We start from the raw sequence: 17,729 nt of genomic DNA, 5'->3' as shown, positions 1-17,729 counted from the left end.
ATCATTATGTATATTTGTGTCACGATGACCACTGACCGTCATGGGAACCGTTGGCGCTTTTGCGTTTTCGGAAAAAATTTATTGCTTATATTGGTGGACGAGCTCACAGCCCACCTGGTGTTAAGTGGTTACTGGAGCCCATAGACATCTTCAACGTAAATACGTCACCCACCTTGAGATATAAGTTCCTAAGGTCTCAGTATAGTTACCATATATTACTCAGTATAGTATTTAGGTACCACACTTCCATAATAATGATTTCGCTGTACAGGAGAGTGCGGCGGACAGCAGTTCATGTGGAGGAAGTGGACGAGCTAAGCGCCATCAGCTATTGTCTACACAAGTTGTGAGTTTTAATCTAATGAACATCTTCGACCTTCGAGTGGTCCGCTGTTATTAGTTATATTTTTAACTAGTGCACCGTTTCTGAGCGTTATTTTACGCTGATAAATAAGCACGAAGTAAATTAATTAGCCTCGTATGCGTAAAATATTTTTTTTTATTGCTTAGATGGGTGGACGAGCTTACAGCCCACCTGGTATTAAATGGTTACTGGAGCCCATAGACATTTACGACGTAAATGCGTCACCCATCTTGAGATATAAATTCAAAGGTCTCAAGTAAAGTTACAACGGCTGCCCTACCCTTCAAACCGAAACGCATTACTGCTTCACGGCAGAAATAGGCAGGGCGGTGGTACCTACCCGCGCGAACTCACAAGAGGTCCTACCACCAGTAATTATGTACGCAAATTATAATTTTGCGGGTTTCATTTTTATTACACGATGCTATTCCTTCACCGTGGAAGTCAATCGTGAACATTTGTTGAGTACATATTTCATTAGAAAAATTGGTACCCGCCTAGGATTCGGACATCGGTACATCGCTCAACACGAATGCACCAAACAGAGCCCCGATTCCGATAGAGGCACCCGTCACGCGCGGACGTGCTCATCGACCACTCGATCGCCCGGCTTTTGTTAGCCCGGCCATTGTTCGCGCGGCCTGTGTTCGTGGTACATCTGCCGACCAAGTGCTTTTCCTGGAAGTTTTTATTTGTTTTGTTTCCTTTTCTTATTTCTGTGTTCGTGGTACATCTGCCGACAAACTGTCTTCCTGGAAGTGTTTAATTGTTTTGTTTCTTTTTGTTATTTCCGTTTTGTTGTGTTTTTTCTTTGTCCTGTAGTAATCGTGCCACATCGCCACCTGTGTTCAATAGAACCGCTCAGGTCCGAGAAGTTGGGGCCTCGCCGCAAGGCGAGTGTTTTCTAAGACCCAGGGTAGCCCCACCTGGGCACGTAGCCATCATGGACGCTGTATTTGCGGAATTTCTCCGGCTTCGCTACCCAAAGCTCACTTCCGAGTTTCAGGCCTTCAAGGCCGATCACACCGCGAGCCCTCTCGTGGACTCCGCCGAGCTCGCTGCTCCTGCGTCGCCTGTACCTGCGTGCAAAGCTTCTGCATCGAGCACCGCAGCCTCCGTCCTGCCTGCCGTTCCCGCGTCGCCTATACTGGCGAGTAAAACTGCTGCGTCGTCCGCCGTGGTCACCGTTCCAGCAGCGCGATCATCCGCGGCCTCCGTCGCGCCCTCCAAAACACCTACTCGTAGGTCACCTGCGCCCGCCTCCTCGTCCTCCGACTCTGACTCGGAGATGGAGGTCGACCTCGCCCCCGCCTCATCGACGGATGGATTTACCCTGGTACAAAAGGGTAAGAAGCGTGCCGCGGAGTCTCGAGCTCCCGCGGCCGCTAAAATTAGCAAAGCCGCGAACGCGTCGCGCCCCCGCCCTCAGACTCCCGTTGCGCCTCCAGCCCGTGCCACTCCGTCGCCGCGTCCGGTGGCACAAAATAAAACCCAGACCCCTCCCCCGGTAATCCTTCAAGAGAAGGCAGCTTGGGAACGAGTTTCCCTGGCCCTTAAGGCCAAAAATATAAATTTCACGAATGCCCGTAACCTCGCGAACGGCATTAAAATTAAGGTTCGAACACCCGACGACCATAGGGCCCTCTCTTCTTACCTCCGTAAGGAGCGTATAAGTTTCCACACATATACGCTCCAGGAGGAGCGCGAACTCCGTGCCGTTATACGTGGCATCCCTAAAGAGTTGGATGCCGAGCTCGTCAAGGCCGACCTTCTCGAACAAGGCCTACCGGTTAACTCCGTACACCGCATGCACACAGGCCGTGGAAGGGAGCCATATAATATGGTTCTCGTCGCCCTTCAGCCTACCCCCGAGGGTAAGCAAATATTCAACATCCGAACGGTCTGTAGCCTTTCCGGAATCGCAGTCGAAACCCCACACAAGAAAGGCACACCTAGCCAGTGTCATAACTGCCAATTATACGGGCATTCTTCCCGTAACTGTCACGCGCGCCCCCGATGCGTCAAGTGCTTAGGCGATCACGCCACGGCCCTATGCACTCGCGATCAAAAAACCGCGACGGAACCGCCTAGCTGCGTCCTGTGTCGAACACAGGGTCACCCCGCAAATTACCGCGGATGCCCCCGAGCCCCGAAAATAAATCGCCGCGTCGCCCGCCAAAACCGCCTCCGAGCTTCCGGCCCAGACATCAAAGCCTCGGCACCCTCTGTGTCGCAGGCTAAGCCAGCGTTCGTTCCGGCGCCGGTGCCCAGTGTCTCGGCCTGGGCGAAACCGCTACCGTACACGAACACGGCTACAACTCCCTCCTCCGCGATTCGTCCCGCCCCCGCGACTCGTCCCTCTCCCGCGACTTGCCCTCCGACCGCGTCCGACAATCTCGCTCTAGCGATCGACTTCTTTCAGTCGATCAACTTTGAGCGCGTTAACGCTTTGGGCGACGCCATTCGCGCTGCCTCCACTGCACAACACTTTATCGCCGTTGTGCAAGAATACGCCGACGTATACGCGTCATTAAATACGTACGTCCTCCCCTCACTCCGCCGGTAATCAATGGCGTATATAAGTAGAATAAAGCCCCTATCCGTAACGATAGGATTTTTTAACGCTTACGGTCTCGCAAATCAACGTGATCAGGTTTCTGACTTTTTGCGTGACCATCAAATTGATATATTCTTAGTGCAGGAGACCCTACTTAAGCCCGCGCGCCGTGACCCTAAAATCGCGAACTGTAACATGGTCAGGAACGACAGGCTCTCTGCTCGTGGTGGTGGCACCGTCATTTACTATAGAAGAGCCCTGCATTGCGTCCCGCTCGATCCTCCCGCGCTCGCTAATATCGAAGCATCAGTGTGCCGAATCTCACTGACGGGAAACGCGCCGATCGTTATCGCGTCCGTTTATCTTCCACCGGATAAGATCGTTCTAAGCAGTGATATCGAGGCGCTGCTCGGCATGGGAAGCTCTGTCATTCTGGCGGGCGACCTAAATTGTAAACACATCAGGTGGAACTCACACACCACAACCCCGAATGGCAGGCGGCTTGACGCGTTAGTTGATGATCTCGCCTTCGATATCGTCGCTCCGCTAACCCCGACTCACTACCCGCTAAATATCGCGCATCGCCCGGATATACTCGACACAGCGTTATTAAAAAACGTAACTCTGCGCTTACACTCGATCGAAGTAGTTTCAGAGTTAGATTCAGACCACCGTCCCGTCGTTATAAAGCTCGGTCGCGCTCCCGATTCCGTTCCCGTCACAAGGACTGTGGTGGATTGGCACACGCTGGGCGTCAGCCTGGCGGAATCTGATCCACCATCGCTCCCGTTTAGCCCGAACTCTACCCCGTCTCCTCAGGATACCGCTGAAGCCATAGACATCTTAACGTCACACATCAACTCGACATTATATAGGTCATCGAAACAAGTTGTAACGGAGGACTTCCTTCACCGCTTCAAATTGTCCGACGATATTAGGGAACTCCTTAGAGCTAAAAACGCCTCGATACGCGCCTACGACAGGTATCCTACCGCGGAAAATCGTATTCGAATGCGTGCCCTACAACGCGACGTAAAGTCTCGCATCGCCGAAGTCCGAGATGCCAGATGGTCTGATTTCTTAGAAGGACTCGCGCCCTCCCAAAGGTCTAACTTACCGCTTAGCTCGTACTCTCAAATCGGATACGGTAGTAACTATGCCCCCCCTCGTAGGCCCCTCAGGCCGACTCACGGCGTTCGATGATGACGAAAAAGCAGAGCTGCTGGCCGATACATTGCAAACCCAGTGTAGGCCCAGCACTCAATCCGTGGACCCTGTTCATGTAGAATTAGTAGACAGTGAGGTAGAACGCAGAGCCTCCTTGCCACCCTCGGATGCGTTACCACCCGTCACCCCGATGGAAGTTAAAGACTTGATCAAAGACCTACGTCCTCGCAAGGCTCCCGGTTCCGACGGTATATCCAACCGCGTTATTAAACTTCTACCCGTCCAACTCATCGTGATGTTGGCATCTATTTTCAATGCCGCTATGGCGAACTGTATCTTTCCCGCGGTGTGGAAAGAAGTGGACGTTATCGGCATACATAAACCCGGTAAACCAAAAAATCATCCGACGAGCTACCGCCCGATTAGCCTCCTGTCTCTAGGCAAACTGTATGAGCGTCTGCTCTACAAACGCCTCAGAGACTTCGTCTCATTCAAGGGCATTCTCATCGATGAACAATTCGGATTCCGTACAAATCACTCATGCGTTCAACAGGTGCACCGCCTCACGGAGCACATTCTTGTGGGGCTTAATCGACCAAAACCGTTATACACGGGAGCTCTCTTCTTCGACGTCGCAAAAGCGTTCGACAAAGTCTGGCACAACGGTTTGATTTTCAAACTATTCAACATGGGTGTGCCGGATAGTCTCGTGCTCATCATACGGGACTTCTTGTCGAACCGCTCTTTTCGATATCGAGTCGAGGGAACCCGCTCCTCCCCACGACCTCTCACAGCTGGAGTCCCGCAAGGCTCTGTCCTCTCACCCCTCCTATTTAGCTTATTCGTTAACGATATTCCCCGGTCGCCGCCGACCCATTTAGCTTTATTCGCCGACGACACGACTGTTTACTATTCCAGTAGAAACAAGTCCCTAATCGCGAAGAAGCTTCAGAGCGCAGCCCTAGCCCTAGGACAGTGGTTCCGAAAATGGCGCATAGACATCAACCCAGCGAAAAGTACTGCGGTGCTATTTCAAAGGGGAAGCTCCACACGGATTTCCTCCCGTATTAGGAGGAGGAATCTCACACCCCCGATTACTCTCTTTAGTCAATCCATACCCTGGGCCAGGAAGGTCAAGTACCTGGGCGTTACCCTGGATGCATCGATGACATTCCGCCCGCATATAAAATCAGTCCGTGACCGTGCCGCGTTTATTCTCGGTAGACTCTACCCCATGATCTGTAAGCGGAGTAAAATGTCCCTTCGGAACAAGGTGACACTTTACAAAACTTGCATAAGGCCCGTCATGACTTACGCGAGTGTGGTGTTCGCTCACGCGGCCCGCACACACATAGACACCCTTCAATCTTTACAATCCCGCTTTTGCAGGTTAGCCGTCGGAGCTCCGTGGTTCGTGAGGAACGTTGACCTACACGACGACCTGGGCCTCGAATCTATACAGAAATACATGAAGTCAGCGTCGGAACGGTACTTCGATAAGGCTATGCGTCATGATAATCGCCTTATCGTAGCCGCCGCTGACTACTCCCCGAATCCTGATCATGCAGGAGCCAGTCACCGTCGACGCCCTAGACACGTCCTTACGGATCCATCAGATCCAATAACCTTTGCACTAGACGCCTTCAGCTCTAGGAGCAGGGTTAGGGACCTCGGTAACCGTACTCGTCGAACTCGACCAAGAGTTCGCCGTGCAACCTAACCCATGAATCAGCTCGCTGAGTTTCTCGCCGGATCTTCTCAGCGGGTCGCGATTCCGATCCGGTAGTAGATTCATTCGCGAAGCAGCTACTCTTGAGTTGTTAGGTCTCCTTCGGAGGCGCTCGGGTGGCTGTTAGCAAATCCCACCCCTTCTGGCTGAGCCTTTGCTCGCCCACATGTCCTGGTGAAACTGGAAAGGCCTCCGGGCCACCAGTAATCCTTCAATCATAAAAAAAAAAAAAAAAAATGCACCGAACGTCTTATCGCTTAGGCCACGACATCAATATATGAAGGCGTCTCTGCCAACATGTTTCTTTATCTCTACATTAAAGCTATACATTTCCCTGAATATCAAAAGCGTTGGAAGAGTTTAAAAGTCGTGCCTGCAGCGTCTATTGACAAACAAAGCTCAAGCAGTTTAAAAAATAAATATATAAATATTTTACTAACAATCACGCCACGTTAACTGGTCCCGTGATAAGTTCGTAAAGAACTTGTGTTACAGGTACCAGATATCGGAAATAAATGTAAGATTTTTATTATACACATACATAAATTTAATATATAAGTACATCCATAACCCTGGAAAAGACATTTATATTTATCATACAAATATCTTCCCTTGGCGGGATTCGAACCCGCGACCCCCTAGTGTAGTGACCATGTCACTTACCATTACACCACACGGACGTTAAACACCAGACGGACGTCGAAAATGTTTTTATTGTAGCTTGAGAATAAAGAAGAAACGATGAGGATACAAAGTGAGAGTCTCGCCGTGGCCGAGGCCAGGATCTCGGTGCTCACAACGAAACTGGCAGATATGAGGAGGGAAGTTGACAGGAAAGACATGGAGGTAAGTTAGTACAGTATTGCTACAGGCGTGTGGTGCGTGGGTGTCGCATGCTTTATCGCAAGTGGAAGACGCGTCGTTGTCTGCTTTGTTGCATGAAGAAGAAGTTAAACATTATAAAATGACCCAGCAGGTTGCTTTACGATAGTAGAATTATTTTGTGCGTGCAGTTTGGAGTTTGGGTCATAAAAAATCGGAGCGGTGAAGCGAGTATTTCGCTCTCTCTTACACTCACGAGCCTTATGGACGGGCATAGTGATGCGCATTATTGTTGTCTATAAGCGTTATCGATAGTGTATTTAGTTTTGTCATTTTGGGGGTCAGTGATAACAATGTCTCACCACCCTTCGTATATCACTCCGCCGCCGTGTACCTGCCTTCGACTCATTTGTTTTTATCGATAATGACATTGCGTCCGCGCAACATGCTCACCGCCCTAGCCGGGTTATGTTTTATGACCCAAACTGCTCGGACAAAATAATTCTACTATAGCAATTTAGATCTCGAGATGTGGTCATACCAGTAAAATACAAGTAATACAAGTGCAACAAATAATAATTACTGCATTGTTATCGATTTCACAAGACCTTTAAATTTTCTACGGATCGTGTGCTCACAGATCTGGTATTACCTACATCTTCAAAGCGTACTATATATGTTTGTTTTAGATTCAAAGCCTTCGCAAAACGATCGAAGATAACAAAATAGAGAAGATCGGAATTTCGATCGACTCTCAAACTCAACTGGTAAGGACTGTCTACAATTATTTTAATGATTATTGTACACGAACTGACCACATCGATATATAAGTAAATATGTATAGTAGGTGACAGTATTCTAATGACAAGAGGTCATTTTGTTGTTTGGCAAGTTCGTATATTCCGTGAACCTGCAACCAAATAATATGGAGGCAGCTGCCTCACATGAGGTCGTATATTAACCCCGCATTTATTAAAATTACAACACGTTTAATGCAAAAATTGTCGGTGAAATATTATATTTGTATTTTATTGGGTTTTTAAATGTATTGAAGTAGGAAATTTGTAGGCGTTTTTACGTTTCTGAAATTGGTTCTTTACCCCTTGTTTATTGAATTTTTTAGAGAAACTTAAAAAAAAAAAAATTGCTAAATGCTATTATATACTACAAATAATATATTTTTAACAAGTGAAAAAATTTGAATTCACAATGTTATCAGGAATGGATGTGATAATTTTTATAGGAATTGGTAAATCAGAAAAATGTCGTCAAAACATTGCAAGATAATTTGAGCGTCATAGAGGAACTGTACCGGGAGTGTTTCTATGAGGTGAGTGCGTGCTTCACATCTTAATTATTTTATCTATCTCTATCTCTATATATCTATCTAATTTGTCAAACTCTAATGCAATTAATTGATTTCGCGCGACCAGTGGCCCTAGTGAGGTGAAGTTTCGCACCGAGTTTATCGTAATGACAAGTTAGAGAATGTTTGCGTGTATGGCTGTATGCACCATCCGTGCCGCACTAGCACCTCATGCAACCCGGAACGGAAACTGGACACGTTCAGTTCGAAGCGGCTCGTTTGGCAATTTAGCACTTTTTTGATAGATTTGTACATTATGTGAGATTTTTATCGACTTCGATTTTATTTGATATAAAAGTTCAATGTTTTGTTTGAATATTGCAGACAGCAAAACAGGAAGATTTGATTGAAATGTTGAGAAAGTCGATTTTAGATATAAGAATGATAGAAAGAGACAAAAGTAATCAGATCGACAAACTGCAGACCGTTGTGAAAACACAGCAGTGGTCCTTGGATAAGTGTCAGGTATTATTTTTTATTTATAAATAAATAAATGATGTTTTGTTGACCTAAAATTTATATATGCGTTTGGAAAGCCTCCGACGGCCCGCGCCACTTGAACTTGTCTGTGAGCAGCGAACCATTTACATATATCAGGCAGTAGTCTCCGGAGGATCAACATAATGTTGAAGATGACAAGGATACGAGAGCACTTCCCTAACTAATGATAATATGGTTTGTTTCACAGGATATCGCGCTGGAAGTGGAAGCCCTGAAGCTGGAGATATCTAACTTCCTGCACGGCTCCAACAACGACTCGGTATTGTTAATCACAAAACTATTCGTTGATAACACAAAACAAACTTATGTTAAGGAAATTATAATAATGCGTAAAGTTGTAGAAATGAATGTTTATTAATTTTGTTAAAAACGCCACATTTTTGTTGAGACACAAAACATGCTATGCCTCCAAGTATGCACTTTATCAGTTCAAAATATAAAACCATTTTAATATCGTCAATATTAAATCAATATCGATCTGTTCTTACAATTTTTCTTATTGTTTTGTGTTTTACAATAAAAACATTTACATTCATATCATTTGATACAGTACAAAATAAAGTTACTAATTGTTACAATAAACTTATAAAGTGGCATGTATGTATTAATAATGTTTTATCTGCGATGCTATGGTGGCGTGTCCAGGGCATGTGGGAGCGCAGTGACGCGTCCGTGGCCTCGGGGGTCGGCGAGGACCTGCAGGACATCATGGACCACCTCCTCAAGCTGAGGGACATGCTCACAGTACGTCCTCGCTCTCGCGTGCTTGTCTGCGCTTGTGTTGTCGAATTATCGTTCGTTGCATGCACTTCAGTTTTTTTTTATTGCTTAGTTGGGTGGACGAGCTCTCAGCCCACCTGGTGTTAAGTAGTTACTGGAGCCCATGGACATCTACAACGTAAATGCCAGCACCCACCTTGAGATTTGAGTTCTAAGATCTCAGTATAGTTACAACGGCTACTCCACCCTTCAAACCGAAACGCATTACTGCTTCACGGCAGAAATAGGCAGGGCGGTGGTACCTACCCGTGCGGACTCACAAGAGGTCCTACCACCAGTAATTACGCATATTATAATTTTGCGGGTTTCACTTTTATTACACAATGTTATTCCTTCATCGTGGAAATCAATTGTGAACATTTGATAAGTACGTATTTCAATAGAAAAATTGGTACCCGCCTGGGATTCGAACACCGGTACATTGCTCAACACGAATGCACCGGACGTCTTATCCTTTTAGGCCACGACGACTTCGAAAGATAGTAAAGATAGTAGTCGTTAATGAAGTTGATAAAAGAGTATTAAATTATTGTATTGTATTGTAAAGTATTGATATTTTTGTTATCAAATCAAATATAATCAATCAAAAATATCAATAATCATTGAGTTAAGCTATGCGAGACTTTCGGCCCTACCAGGAGGCGTATGCGCCACTTGATTGAGGAACAGGCAGGATACTGCTAGATTCCAAGCTCCTATACGAATAATACTAATTTATCCGCTACAGTGTCTGCCATCATGTATGGTGCGATATGACATTTATTGAATATAATAAACCCACAAAAAGCTTACTAATATTTTCAGAAACTTACTGTTTTATTGTTAATAGCATGTGATTCCGGCATTTTTATGTTTATATAATTTGTTAAATATGTTTAATTACAATTATAATTTCCTATGTCATTGTTTTTATTTTACGTTTAAGTGTAGTATTTATAGGCTGTAATTAGTTTTTGCCAATCGAGAGGTCCGGTGACCTATGATGATGGTGATCCTATATATATTAGTGTCCATCGGCAAGACTTGTCGGTCAGAAAAGTTTCTCTATCTCTCTCTAGCGTTGGAAGAGACCAACATATCTTTAAGATATGTTAAAAAAGTGAAGTCAGTGGGTTTTAGTTTAATAAACATACGCAAGATGTTAGGTTAATAACTTACCTTATGTCAAGAGCAGGGCCGGATTTAAACTTAATGCCGCTCCTAGGCATCGGAAAAAAATACTGGAATTTTACCTAAACTTATAGTTCACATTTTTTTTTTCAAAATTAAAATAACTAATTTATAGCGGAAACTTTATACATAAATAAATATTTGTTTTTTTTTGTAACAATTATAAAATTTGCACTAAGGGTGACTCATAATTATATTACATAAAATAAAACGAATTAAATTTCTTTAATTACAGAAAATATAAAAATCGATTATTATTTTAAATTTCAAGGAAATAAATTGATTAAATCATTTTGATTATTAATTTTTACCAAAAGTGCCAAGTTATAATTCGCAAATAATTGATGAATGAATTTAATTTCTTGAATTATTAATTAAAAAAGAAAATTATCAATTAATTTAATAGCATTAATTAAATATATATAGAGCAATCTTGATAAGACTAAAAAAAATTTGACTTTCAAAATTTTGCCGCCCTGGGTACTTGCCCCGACTGTCCCTAGTAGACTAGGGTTCACCACTGGTCAGGAGCCTAATTTACCTAAAGACCGCGGGTGACTTGTTTCGCGCTATCCATATCCAGTGGACTCCCAGCATCGTGACACCGGGTCATCGGTATGACGTCACCACTCACGGACTGCTCGACCCCACGGGCCGGCTGTTCTAAAAGAGTCCAGCAACTGCGGCAGTTTAAAAGGAGTCTTAACCTCTACACTGAGAGCTTCTTCACTGCGGACTAAAACTACTGGGTTTATCAAATTATCTGTTTATCTTGTTGATGGGTAATCTAGAATACATTTTCATTGTCGCGGTATGAAAATTACAAGGCTTGTTTAATACTTTCAGGGTGATTGCATATGCGGACTGCAAGATGAGAACGCAAGATTGAATGAGGTTAATAAAAATACACAGGTGAGTTATGTATTCAATAAATTAGCCATTTAAACTTTTAGAGTTTTGGTACTTAAAAAGAAAAGATAAAAACTTGGTTGTTGTTATGTTTGCCTGTCTAATGGCTAACTTGTCTAACTTGAGACGTGCTTTTCTCAGGCATAGCTAGAATTATCATAATGAAGTTAGTACCTAAAACTAAGTTCTACTGCGGAAAGAGGTAATTACAATCTTCTTGGTCAAGGCAATCAAAAGATGTAGCCATCGTTTATCACCCTCATAAGTTTTTATTTGCATGTACAACATTGATAGTTATATAGAAAATAATTGAGAGATAAATTGTTTGAACCGTAAAGTTAAGTTTCACTTTCGAACATGCAGAGTGAGAATATCCAAATCGCGTGCTGTCGGTGTCCGCCCATAAAACGAAACTAGCGGCTGACGTTAACGTTTTTATGTGCAGGAGGAAGTAAGGCAGCTCCGTAGACGGCTCAGTGACCTGGAGGTCGCCTTGGAAGAAGAAAAACAATCTAGGAAGGAATTGAAACAACTTATAAGCCTGAAGGAGGACGAGGTATGTATTACCAATTTTTTTTTTACACATACAATTTAAATTGTAAACTTATAATAGAGTTCCTATTAGTATTATCTTACTTCAGGGTGTCTGAGATAGCGTACGGTACCTCAACGGCTTGAGATAGTCGAGGCCAATTGATAGCTGATTAATATCACGATTAATTCATTTTATTTTTATTTGTCACATAGAGCTCACGGCCTACCTGGTTTTAAGTGGGTACCGGAGCTCATAGACATCTACAACGTAAATGCCGCCACCCACCTTGAGATGTGAGTTCTAAGTTTTCACTTTTAACAGTACATCGGCTGCCCCACCCTTCAACCCGAAACGCATTACTGAAATAGGCAGGATGGTGGTACTACCCGCGCGGACTCACAAATTTGCACACGTCTTTCCACTATGCTTGTAGTTAAGCGTGATGAAGTCACAAATGTCGGCGACGGGCGCGACGTCTCGGGACCAGAGCGCGGCCTGCGACTCCTTGTCGGTGCAGCTGCATCAGCTCCAAGGTAACACGAACTCGTCCGTAACGCACCCGACCAAACCAAACCACCAAAACCGCAGCACCAAACCAAATAACGTACATACCGCTGCCTGCAACAGAAGCAGTGCTCTGAGGAATTCTTTGAGATGATTCCATCATCTCGTTTTTACCATCGCACCGCCCGCCACCGGAGTAGAGTTCATCCATACTACCTGGAGCCACTGCGGTCATCCACAGTGCGTTTCCAGAGATCTTTTTTGCCACGTACCATTCGGCTGCGGCTTGGCTACGGCAACGGTAACTACTCACCATCAGGTGTGCCGTATAATGGTCTGCCTACAAGGGCAATAAAAAAAAAGCAGCAAGCAGATTTCATAAACCAAGCTAAGTACTAACACTGTGTACCCGTTGAGTTTTGTAATTTCGAAGTGCATTCACGAAGCAGCTGCCTTTAGTTACGAGGTCCAATGGAGGCGCTCCAACAGCTGATAGGTAATCTCGCCTATCCTGGCGCATTCAAGACTACTCATCATCCCAACCTAAAAAAAATAATATCAAGTGAAATTTTAGTAAGTCCTTCGTGAAATCCCTATGTATAATAAATGAACGATAGAGGCACGGGCCGTAAGCGGGGGCGCACATCCCGCGGCAGTGGTCATGGTATATTGTATTACATTACGTGTAGCGGTATATACATACATTAACCAAACTCGGAATTTGTTCGAGGCATTGAGCAAATTAACCTGACATGATCTGGAGTGATGTCAAGGAGTAAGCGCAGGACAGGGTCAAGTGGTGACAACTTGTCAGGGTCTTATGTACCAGCGGAGTACCCTATGACTACAGCAACAACAACATCTCAAACTTTATGAATGGTTAATTAAGTTTGATTTCCTTTATACTCAGTTATGTTAGAAGACAAGACGGAAGAGTTGCGCCGAGTGAGTCAGCAGCGTGACTGCTGTGAGCAGACCGCTGAGGGGCTGAGGGAGCAACTCCAGAAGACCGATAGTGTCGCTAAGGAGGTAAGCCAAACTGGTGGTGGGTCGTGTTGTGAGCACGCTCAGACACGTCATGCTTTATCATGCTTTGATGTTCTGAACAACAAATTTGATAACGTTGAGGTTATGATTTTTGTTTTCTTTTCTTCTATTGGTGGACGATCTTACAGCCCACCTGGTCTTAAGTGGTTACTCGAGCCCATAGACATCTACAACGTAAATGCGCCACCCACCTTGAGATGTAAGTTCTAAGGTCTCAAGTATAGTTACAACGGCTGCCCCACTCTTCAAACCGAAACGCATTACTGCTTCATGGCAGAAATAGGCAGGTTGGTGGTACTTACCCGTGCGGACTCACAAAAGGTTCTACCACCAGATTTCAGGAGAATAGCAGTTTATCGTTTACTGACATCAGACACCGGTCACCTTTAGGTTTAACTATAAACTGATTAACGTTTTTATATAATTAATTCATCAAACAGCCCCTTTAAAGGCATTATTCTCAGACTACTCGGCATAATGGACACATAGAACCAAGTCTCCATAGATATAGATAATCCAAAGGTATCGCGACTTATTATCTGTGTATTTGACTCCCAGAACATGAACCTGCGCCTCGAAGTGTCGAGTCTAATGAAGCAAGTGTCGCAGTGTCGCGGCGAGCTGGCGGACACCGCGAGCCGACACCGCGCGCTGCGGGACGAGCTGCGCCGCGCGGAGACGCACATACTACATGTCGATGATATTTTTAGGTATTTCTTTCAATTAGATAATTTAATTGCAATAAAAATATACATTGTTCAAGATTATGTTAAGTTTGTAAGAGTAGGAGGGTATTACCATACCATTACCTATTATTATTATAAATTTGAGAGTATTAAACGATAGGCAGGGGCTGATTTTGCCACTGGCATTGCTGATGTCCATGGGTGATGGTAACCATTCATCATCAGGTGGGTCGTAGGCTCATCTGCCTAATAAAAAAAAAAGGGAATTCAGTTTATTCACGTCTCCGAGAACACGACTGCACACCCCGCAGGCTGTTGTCTCACCGACACCGATACCTACTAAATCCCTTACTGTTCCTTGTCCACCGTATCTCAGAATATAACTTACTCAGTGTGCTATAATTCGAAAGCAGTAGTAAAATTTATATATGTACGTCAAACGTACGTCACGACGTAGGTAGGAAATAGTTTCCTAAATACGGAATAATGTTGCACTCATTTTGTTTACTGAACTTTTACGTCATTAAACGCCCTAACTGATGAATTTATGTAGTCTGGTTTTAAAACAATGTTTTTTTACTTATTAAATGAATTACAAAGTTTTAAAAATTTCAAGTTTGTTACGATCCCAATGTTGGCGTTCAAAATGGATCGTAGCTTGGAGCACAGTGTGTAGTGCGGGTGCGGGTCCGCAGGGCGCGCGCGCGGGAGGGCTGCGTGCTGGAGGCGGAGCTGCGGGCGGCGAGCGCGGGGGCGGGGCGCGCGGCCGCCGCGCTGCGGGGCTGGCTCGCCCGCGCCGCCGCGCTGCACGCGTGAGTGTCGCGCCCCGACCTCACTCTCAATATTTGCTACCTTTGTTTAGGAACAAATATATATTTCTTCGCAGAAATTATACGTTAAGAAATTTAACAGTGGGTGACCACGCAATATATAAATTACGATACACAATTCTCGACAAACTCATCTACTCCAATCCTCGGGGACGTGGCGGCGCGCGATGCGACGTGACGTCGCGACAACACAGCGCCCGCGAACATACGACTGTCTCGGCTCTGGTCGCCCAAGTCGCCCTACTGCCCGACTATTTCACCCTCGGCATATTCGGGAGCGGTTCCCTTATGCCCCATTACATATAAATTTTAAACTTAAGATTACATATAAATTTTAAACTTAAGAAATGAGTTTTGGAACAGTGCACTATACAACATACGTTGCTTTGTGCTGGAAACACGCCAAAAGGCTGGTACCTAGCCATGACAGCCCACAACATGAACCATCAAAAATTAAGAAAATTCATGTTTTAGTCATTAACTTTTAATGCGATATTACTCCTATATCGTGAACGATCTTCATTCTACAGCATACTTAGATGAAGTTTGGTTCATTCCTCAACTCGGATAGTTCATGCAACTCCTCTCGGTGTTGAGTGGTTTTCGAAGTCCATATTCATCACAAGGCGAGTGCCTAGTGGTGGCCGGTTGAAGTTTCAATAGTGGAACGGCGCGCGTGCTGGCACCGCACGACGCATGTGTGTTTAAGAAGCATCGAGGTGTGCGTGGGATATTGCGTGTCGTATTCTATTCGAAGGTGATGTTTTTAATTTCTAGAGAACAAGAAAATACAATTAAAACGCAACAGACTATAATATCAACTTTAAAAGAAAGATTAAAAACGAAAGAGAAAGGGACACGAAGAGGCGGAGAAAGCGAAGCGAGCTGCTCAAAATGTGCAAGTCATAGAATAACAGAGACTGCACTCGGTTCTGCGAGTTGTTATTCTTCGAACGACGAAAAGAGACGAATGCATTGGGCCAGTACGAGTGGAAGTGAGATGGCAAGCTGTTCGTCAGCCCCGGTTCCGCCAAAGAGGATGCTTAGAAAACACACTTGTGATGAGGTAAGATATTTCTCTGCTCATTTCTCTAGGCTCGTTTAGAACTTGATTCATGAGGTAGACTCGATGCTTTACAATAAACTGAAATGTAAGATTTGTTGCTACCTATTTCACATGATTTTTATGGTTTCCGTCTACTACAATTACTACTACCATAATGTGTATCAGTAAGCTATAACAAGACCGGCCCTCGCACACAGGCGGCGCAGTGCCCGGCGCGACGCCACGCCGCCACCGACACCCGCTCTGCGCACCGGGAACATGACCTATTGGTAATTTAATGTATTTGTTACATGCACAGGTGAAGGTGCTCAGAGCACACCTGGAGTGACGGAGTTGGTGGTGTCCATAGACACCTCAACGTAAATGTTGCCATCCGCTTTGGAATATGGGGTCGAAGTTTTAACTGTATTATATAACGCCGTTCCACTCTTAGAAAGAGCGACACTAAAATAAATCCGCCCTCTCAAGTTGGATATAGGTCCCACTCTTTATAATGAAATTAATAAACACCTTAATATATATCCTCTAAAGTACTCTAAACAGTAAGAAATGCAGAACTTCTATATTTAATTGGTTGCTTAATTTCAACTATGAGGACACTGAAGTTTTGTTAAATAGCTTTTCTTAACTTAACCTTACACTCTTAATAACTTTTAACTTAATCTTACACTCACTCATGCTCAGACTCATTACACATAGAGGGTATATTAATACATTCATTTCATTATTTTTTGTTAATTGTAATACATATTTATAAGCTCACATACCTATTGTCACTTTTATGCAATCCATGAATTTCAGTTTAATTCTTGTCTATTAATTTTCTATTTTTGTGTATCAGAAGTAAAGCTTTTGTATTCTTTGTACGAGGAGCACCGCTGCTTGAGATACAGGTTTTATCACCTAGTTCAAGCAAATTGTGATTGTGTTTCTACTTCTATGTTAACAATAAATAAATAAATAAAATAACTGTAACAAAATGAATTTACGGAATAATCTTGGCCTGAAATTTTTTTGTGGAATGCTGTATGTACCTAATTAACGGCAAGGCGCTGTAATGTGACGTGTGTGGTCGGCGGCAGGATGGCGCGGCGCTGGCGGGTCGCGTGCGCGCGGTGGGCGCGGCGCTGGCGGCCCGGCGGCGCCGCTGGGCCCGCACGCCCGACGCCTGACGCACCGCCCCACCTTCCATCGCGAACGTGACAATCGCTGCTCAAGCTTAATTAGAAGTTGTTGTCGCATACAATTATTTCTAAGCTCACGACCAAAATTAACATTTATTGCGCAGAATATTTGTGACGATGTGCTATGACAGTTTAGTGAAATGTTTAACTACAAACAATGTTACAAAGGGTTATTTGCGTTTATACGATACGATCTATATCGTTATTTCTACGATAAAAGATAGTATTACTTTCAATAGACTTCAAAATAATAATGAGGAAGTCTGGGGAGTTACTTTGATTCCTTAATGTAAACTGTATTGATGGTTAGAGTGAACTGTGATGAACTAATTAGTGTTTCTCAGTTGATTGGTGATCTATTTTACGGGTTTTTAGGAATTATTAGTTACCAACAAATCTTGTTTTTTAATGGTACTTATATTTATTTTAGTAATAAATTATTTGCTAGTCTTGTATTGAACCTTTTGTTATATGCTTAGTTGTTTATAAAATTAAATACTATTTTTTGTAAA

General features: G+C 44.1%; 1 protein-coding gene across 1 annotated transcript in view; it reads left to right on the top strand.

The window, feature by feature from the left end:
• Positions 1–17,729, top strand: part of LOC114249488 (uncharacterized) — a 36,154-nt gene extending 18,425 nt beyond the window's left edge. Inside the window, exons 9-24 of the mRNA XM_089740426.1 lie at positions 272–346; positions 6,538–6,663; positions 7,329–7,406; positions 7,883–7,969; positions 8,330–8,470; positions 8,694–8,765; positions 9,152–9,250; positions 11,303–11,368; positions 11,811–11,921; positions 12,334–12,433; positions 13,315–13,433; positions 14,010–14,161; positions 14,833–14,949; positions 15,745–16,033; positions 16,231–16,302; positions 17,116–17,729. Coding sequence (XP_089596552.1) covers positions 272–346; positions 6,538–6,663; positions 7,329–7,406; positions 7,883–7,969; positions 8,330–8,470; positions 8,694–8,765; positions 9,152–9,250; positions 11,303–11,368; positions 11,811–11,921; positions 12,334–12,433; positions 13,315–13,433; positions 14,010–14,161; positions 14,833–14,949; positions 15,745–16,033; positions 16,231–16,302; positions 17,116–17,205 — 1,794 coding nt within the window. The 3' untranslated portion in view covers positions 17,206–17,729. The remainder of the gene's footprint in view (positions 1–271; positions 347–6,537; positions 6,664–7,328; positions 7,407–7,882; positions 7,970–8,329; positions 8,471–8,693; positions 8,766–9,151; positions 9,251–11,302; positions 11,369–11,810; positions 11,922–12,333; positions 12,434–13,314; positions 13,434–14,009; positions 14,162–14,832; positions 14,950–15,744; positions 16,034–16,230; positions 16,303–17,115) is intronic.

Source organism: Bombyx mandarina, chromosome 04, assembly GCF_030267445.1.
Source record: "Bombyx mandarina strain Sakado chromosome 04, ASM3026744v2".
NCBI classification, from domain to species: Eukaryota; Metazoa; Arthropoda; class Insecta; order Lepidoptera; family Bombycidae; genus Bombyx; species Bombyx mandarina.
This window is presented reverse-complemented; position numbering and strand designations above follow the sequence as displayed.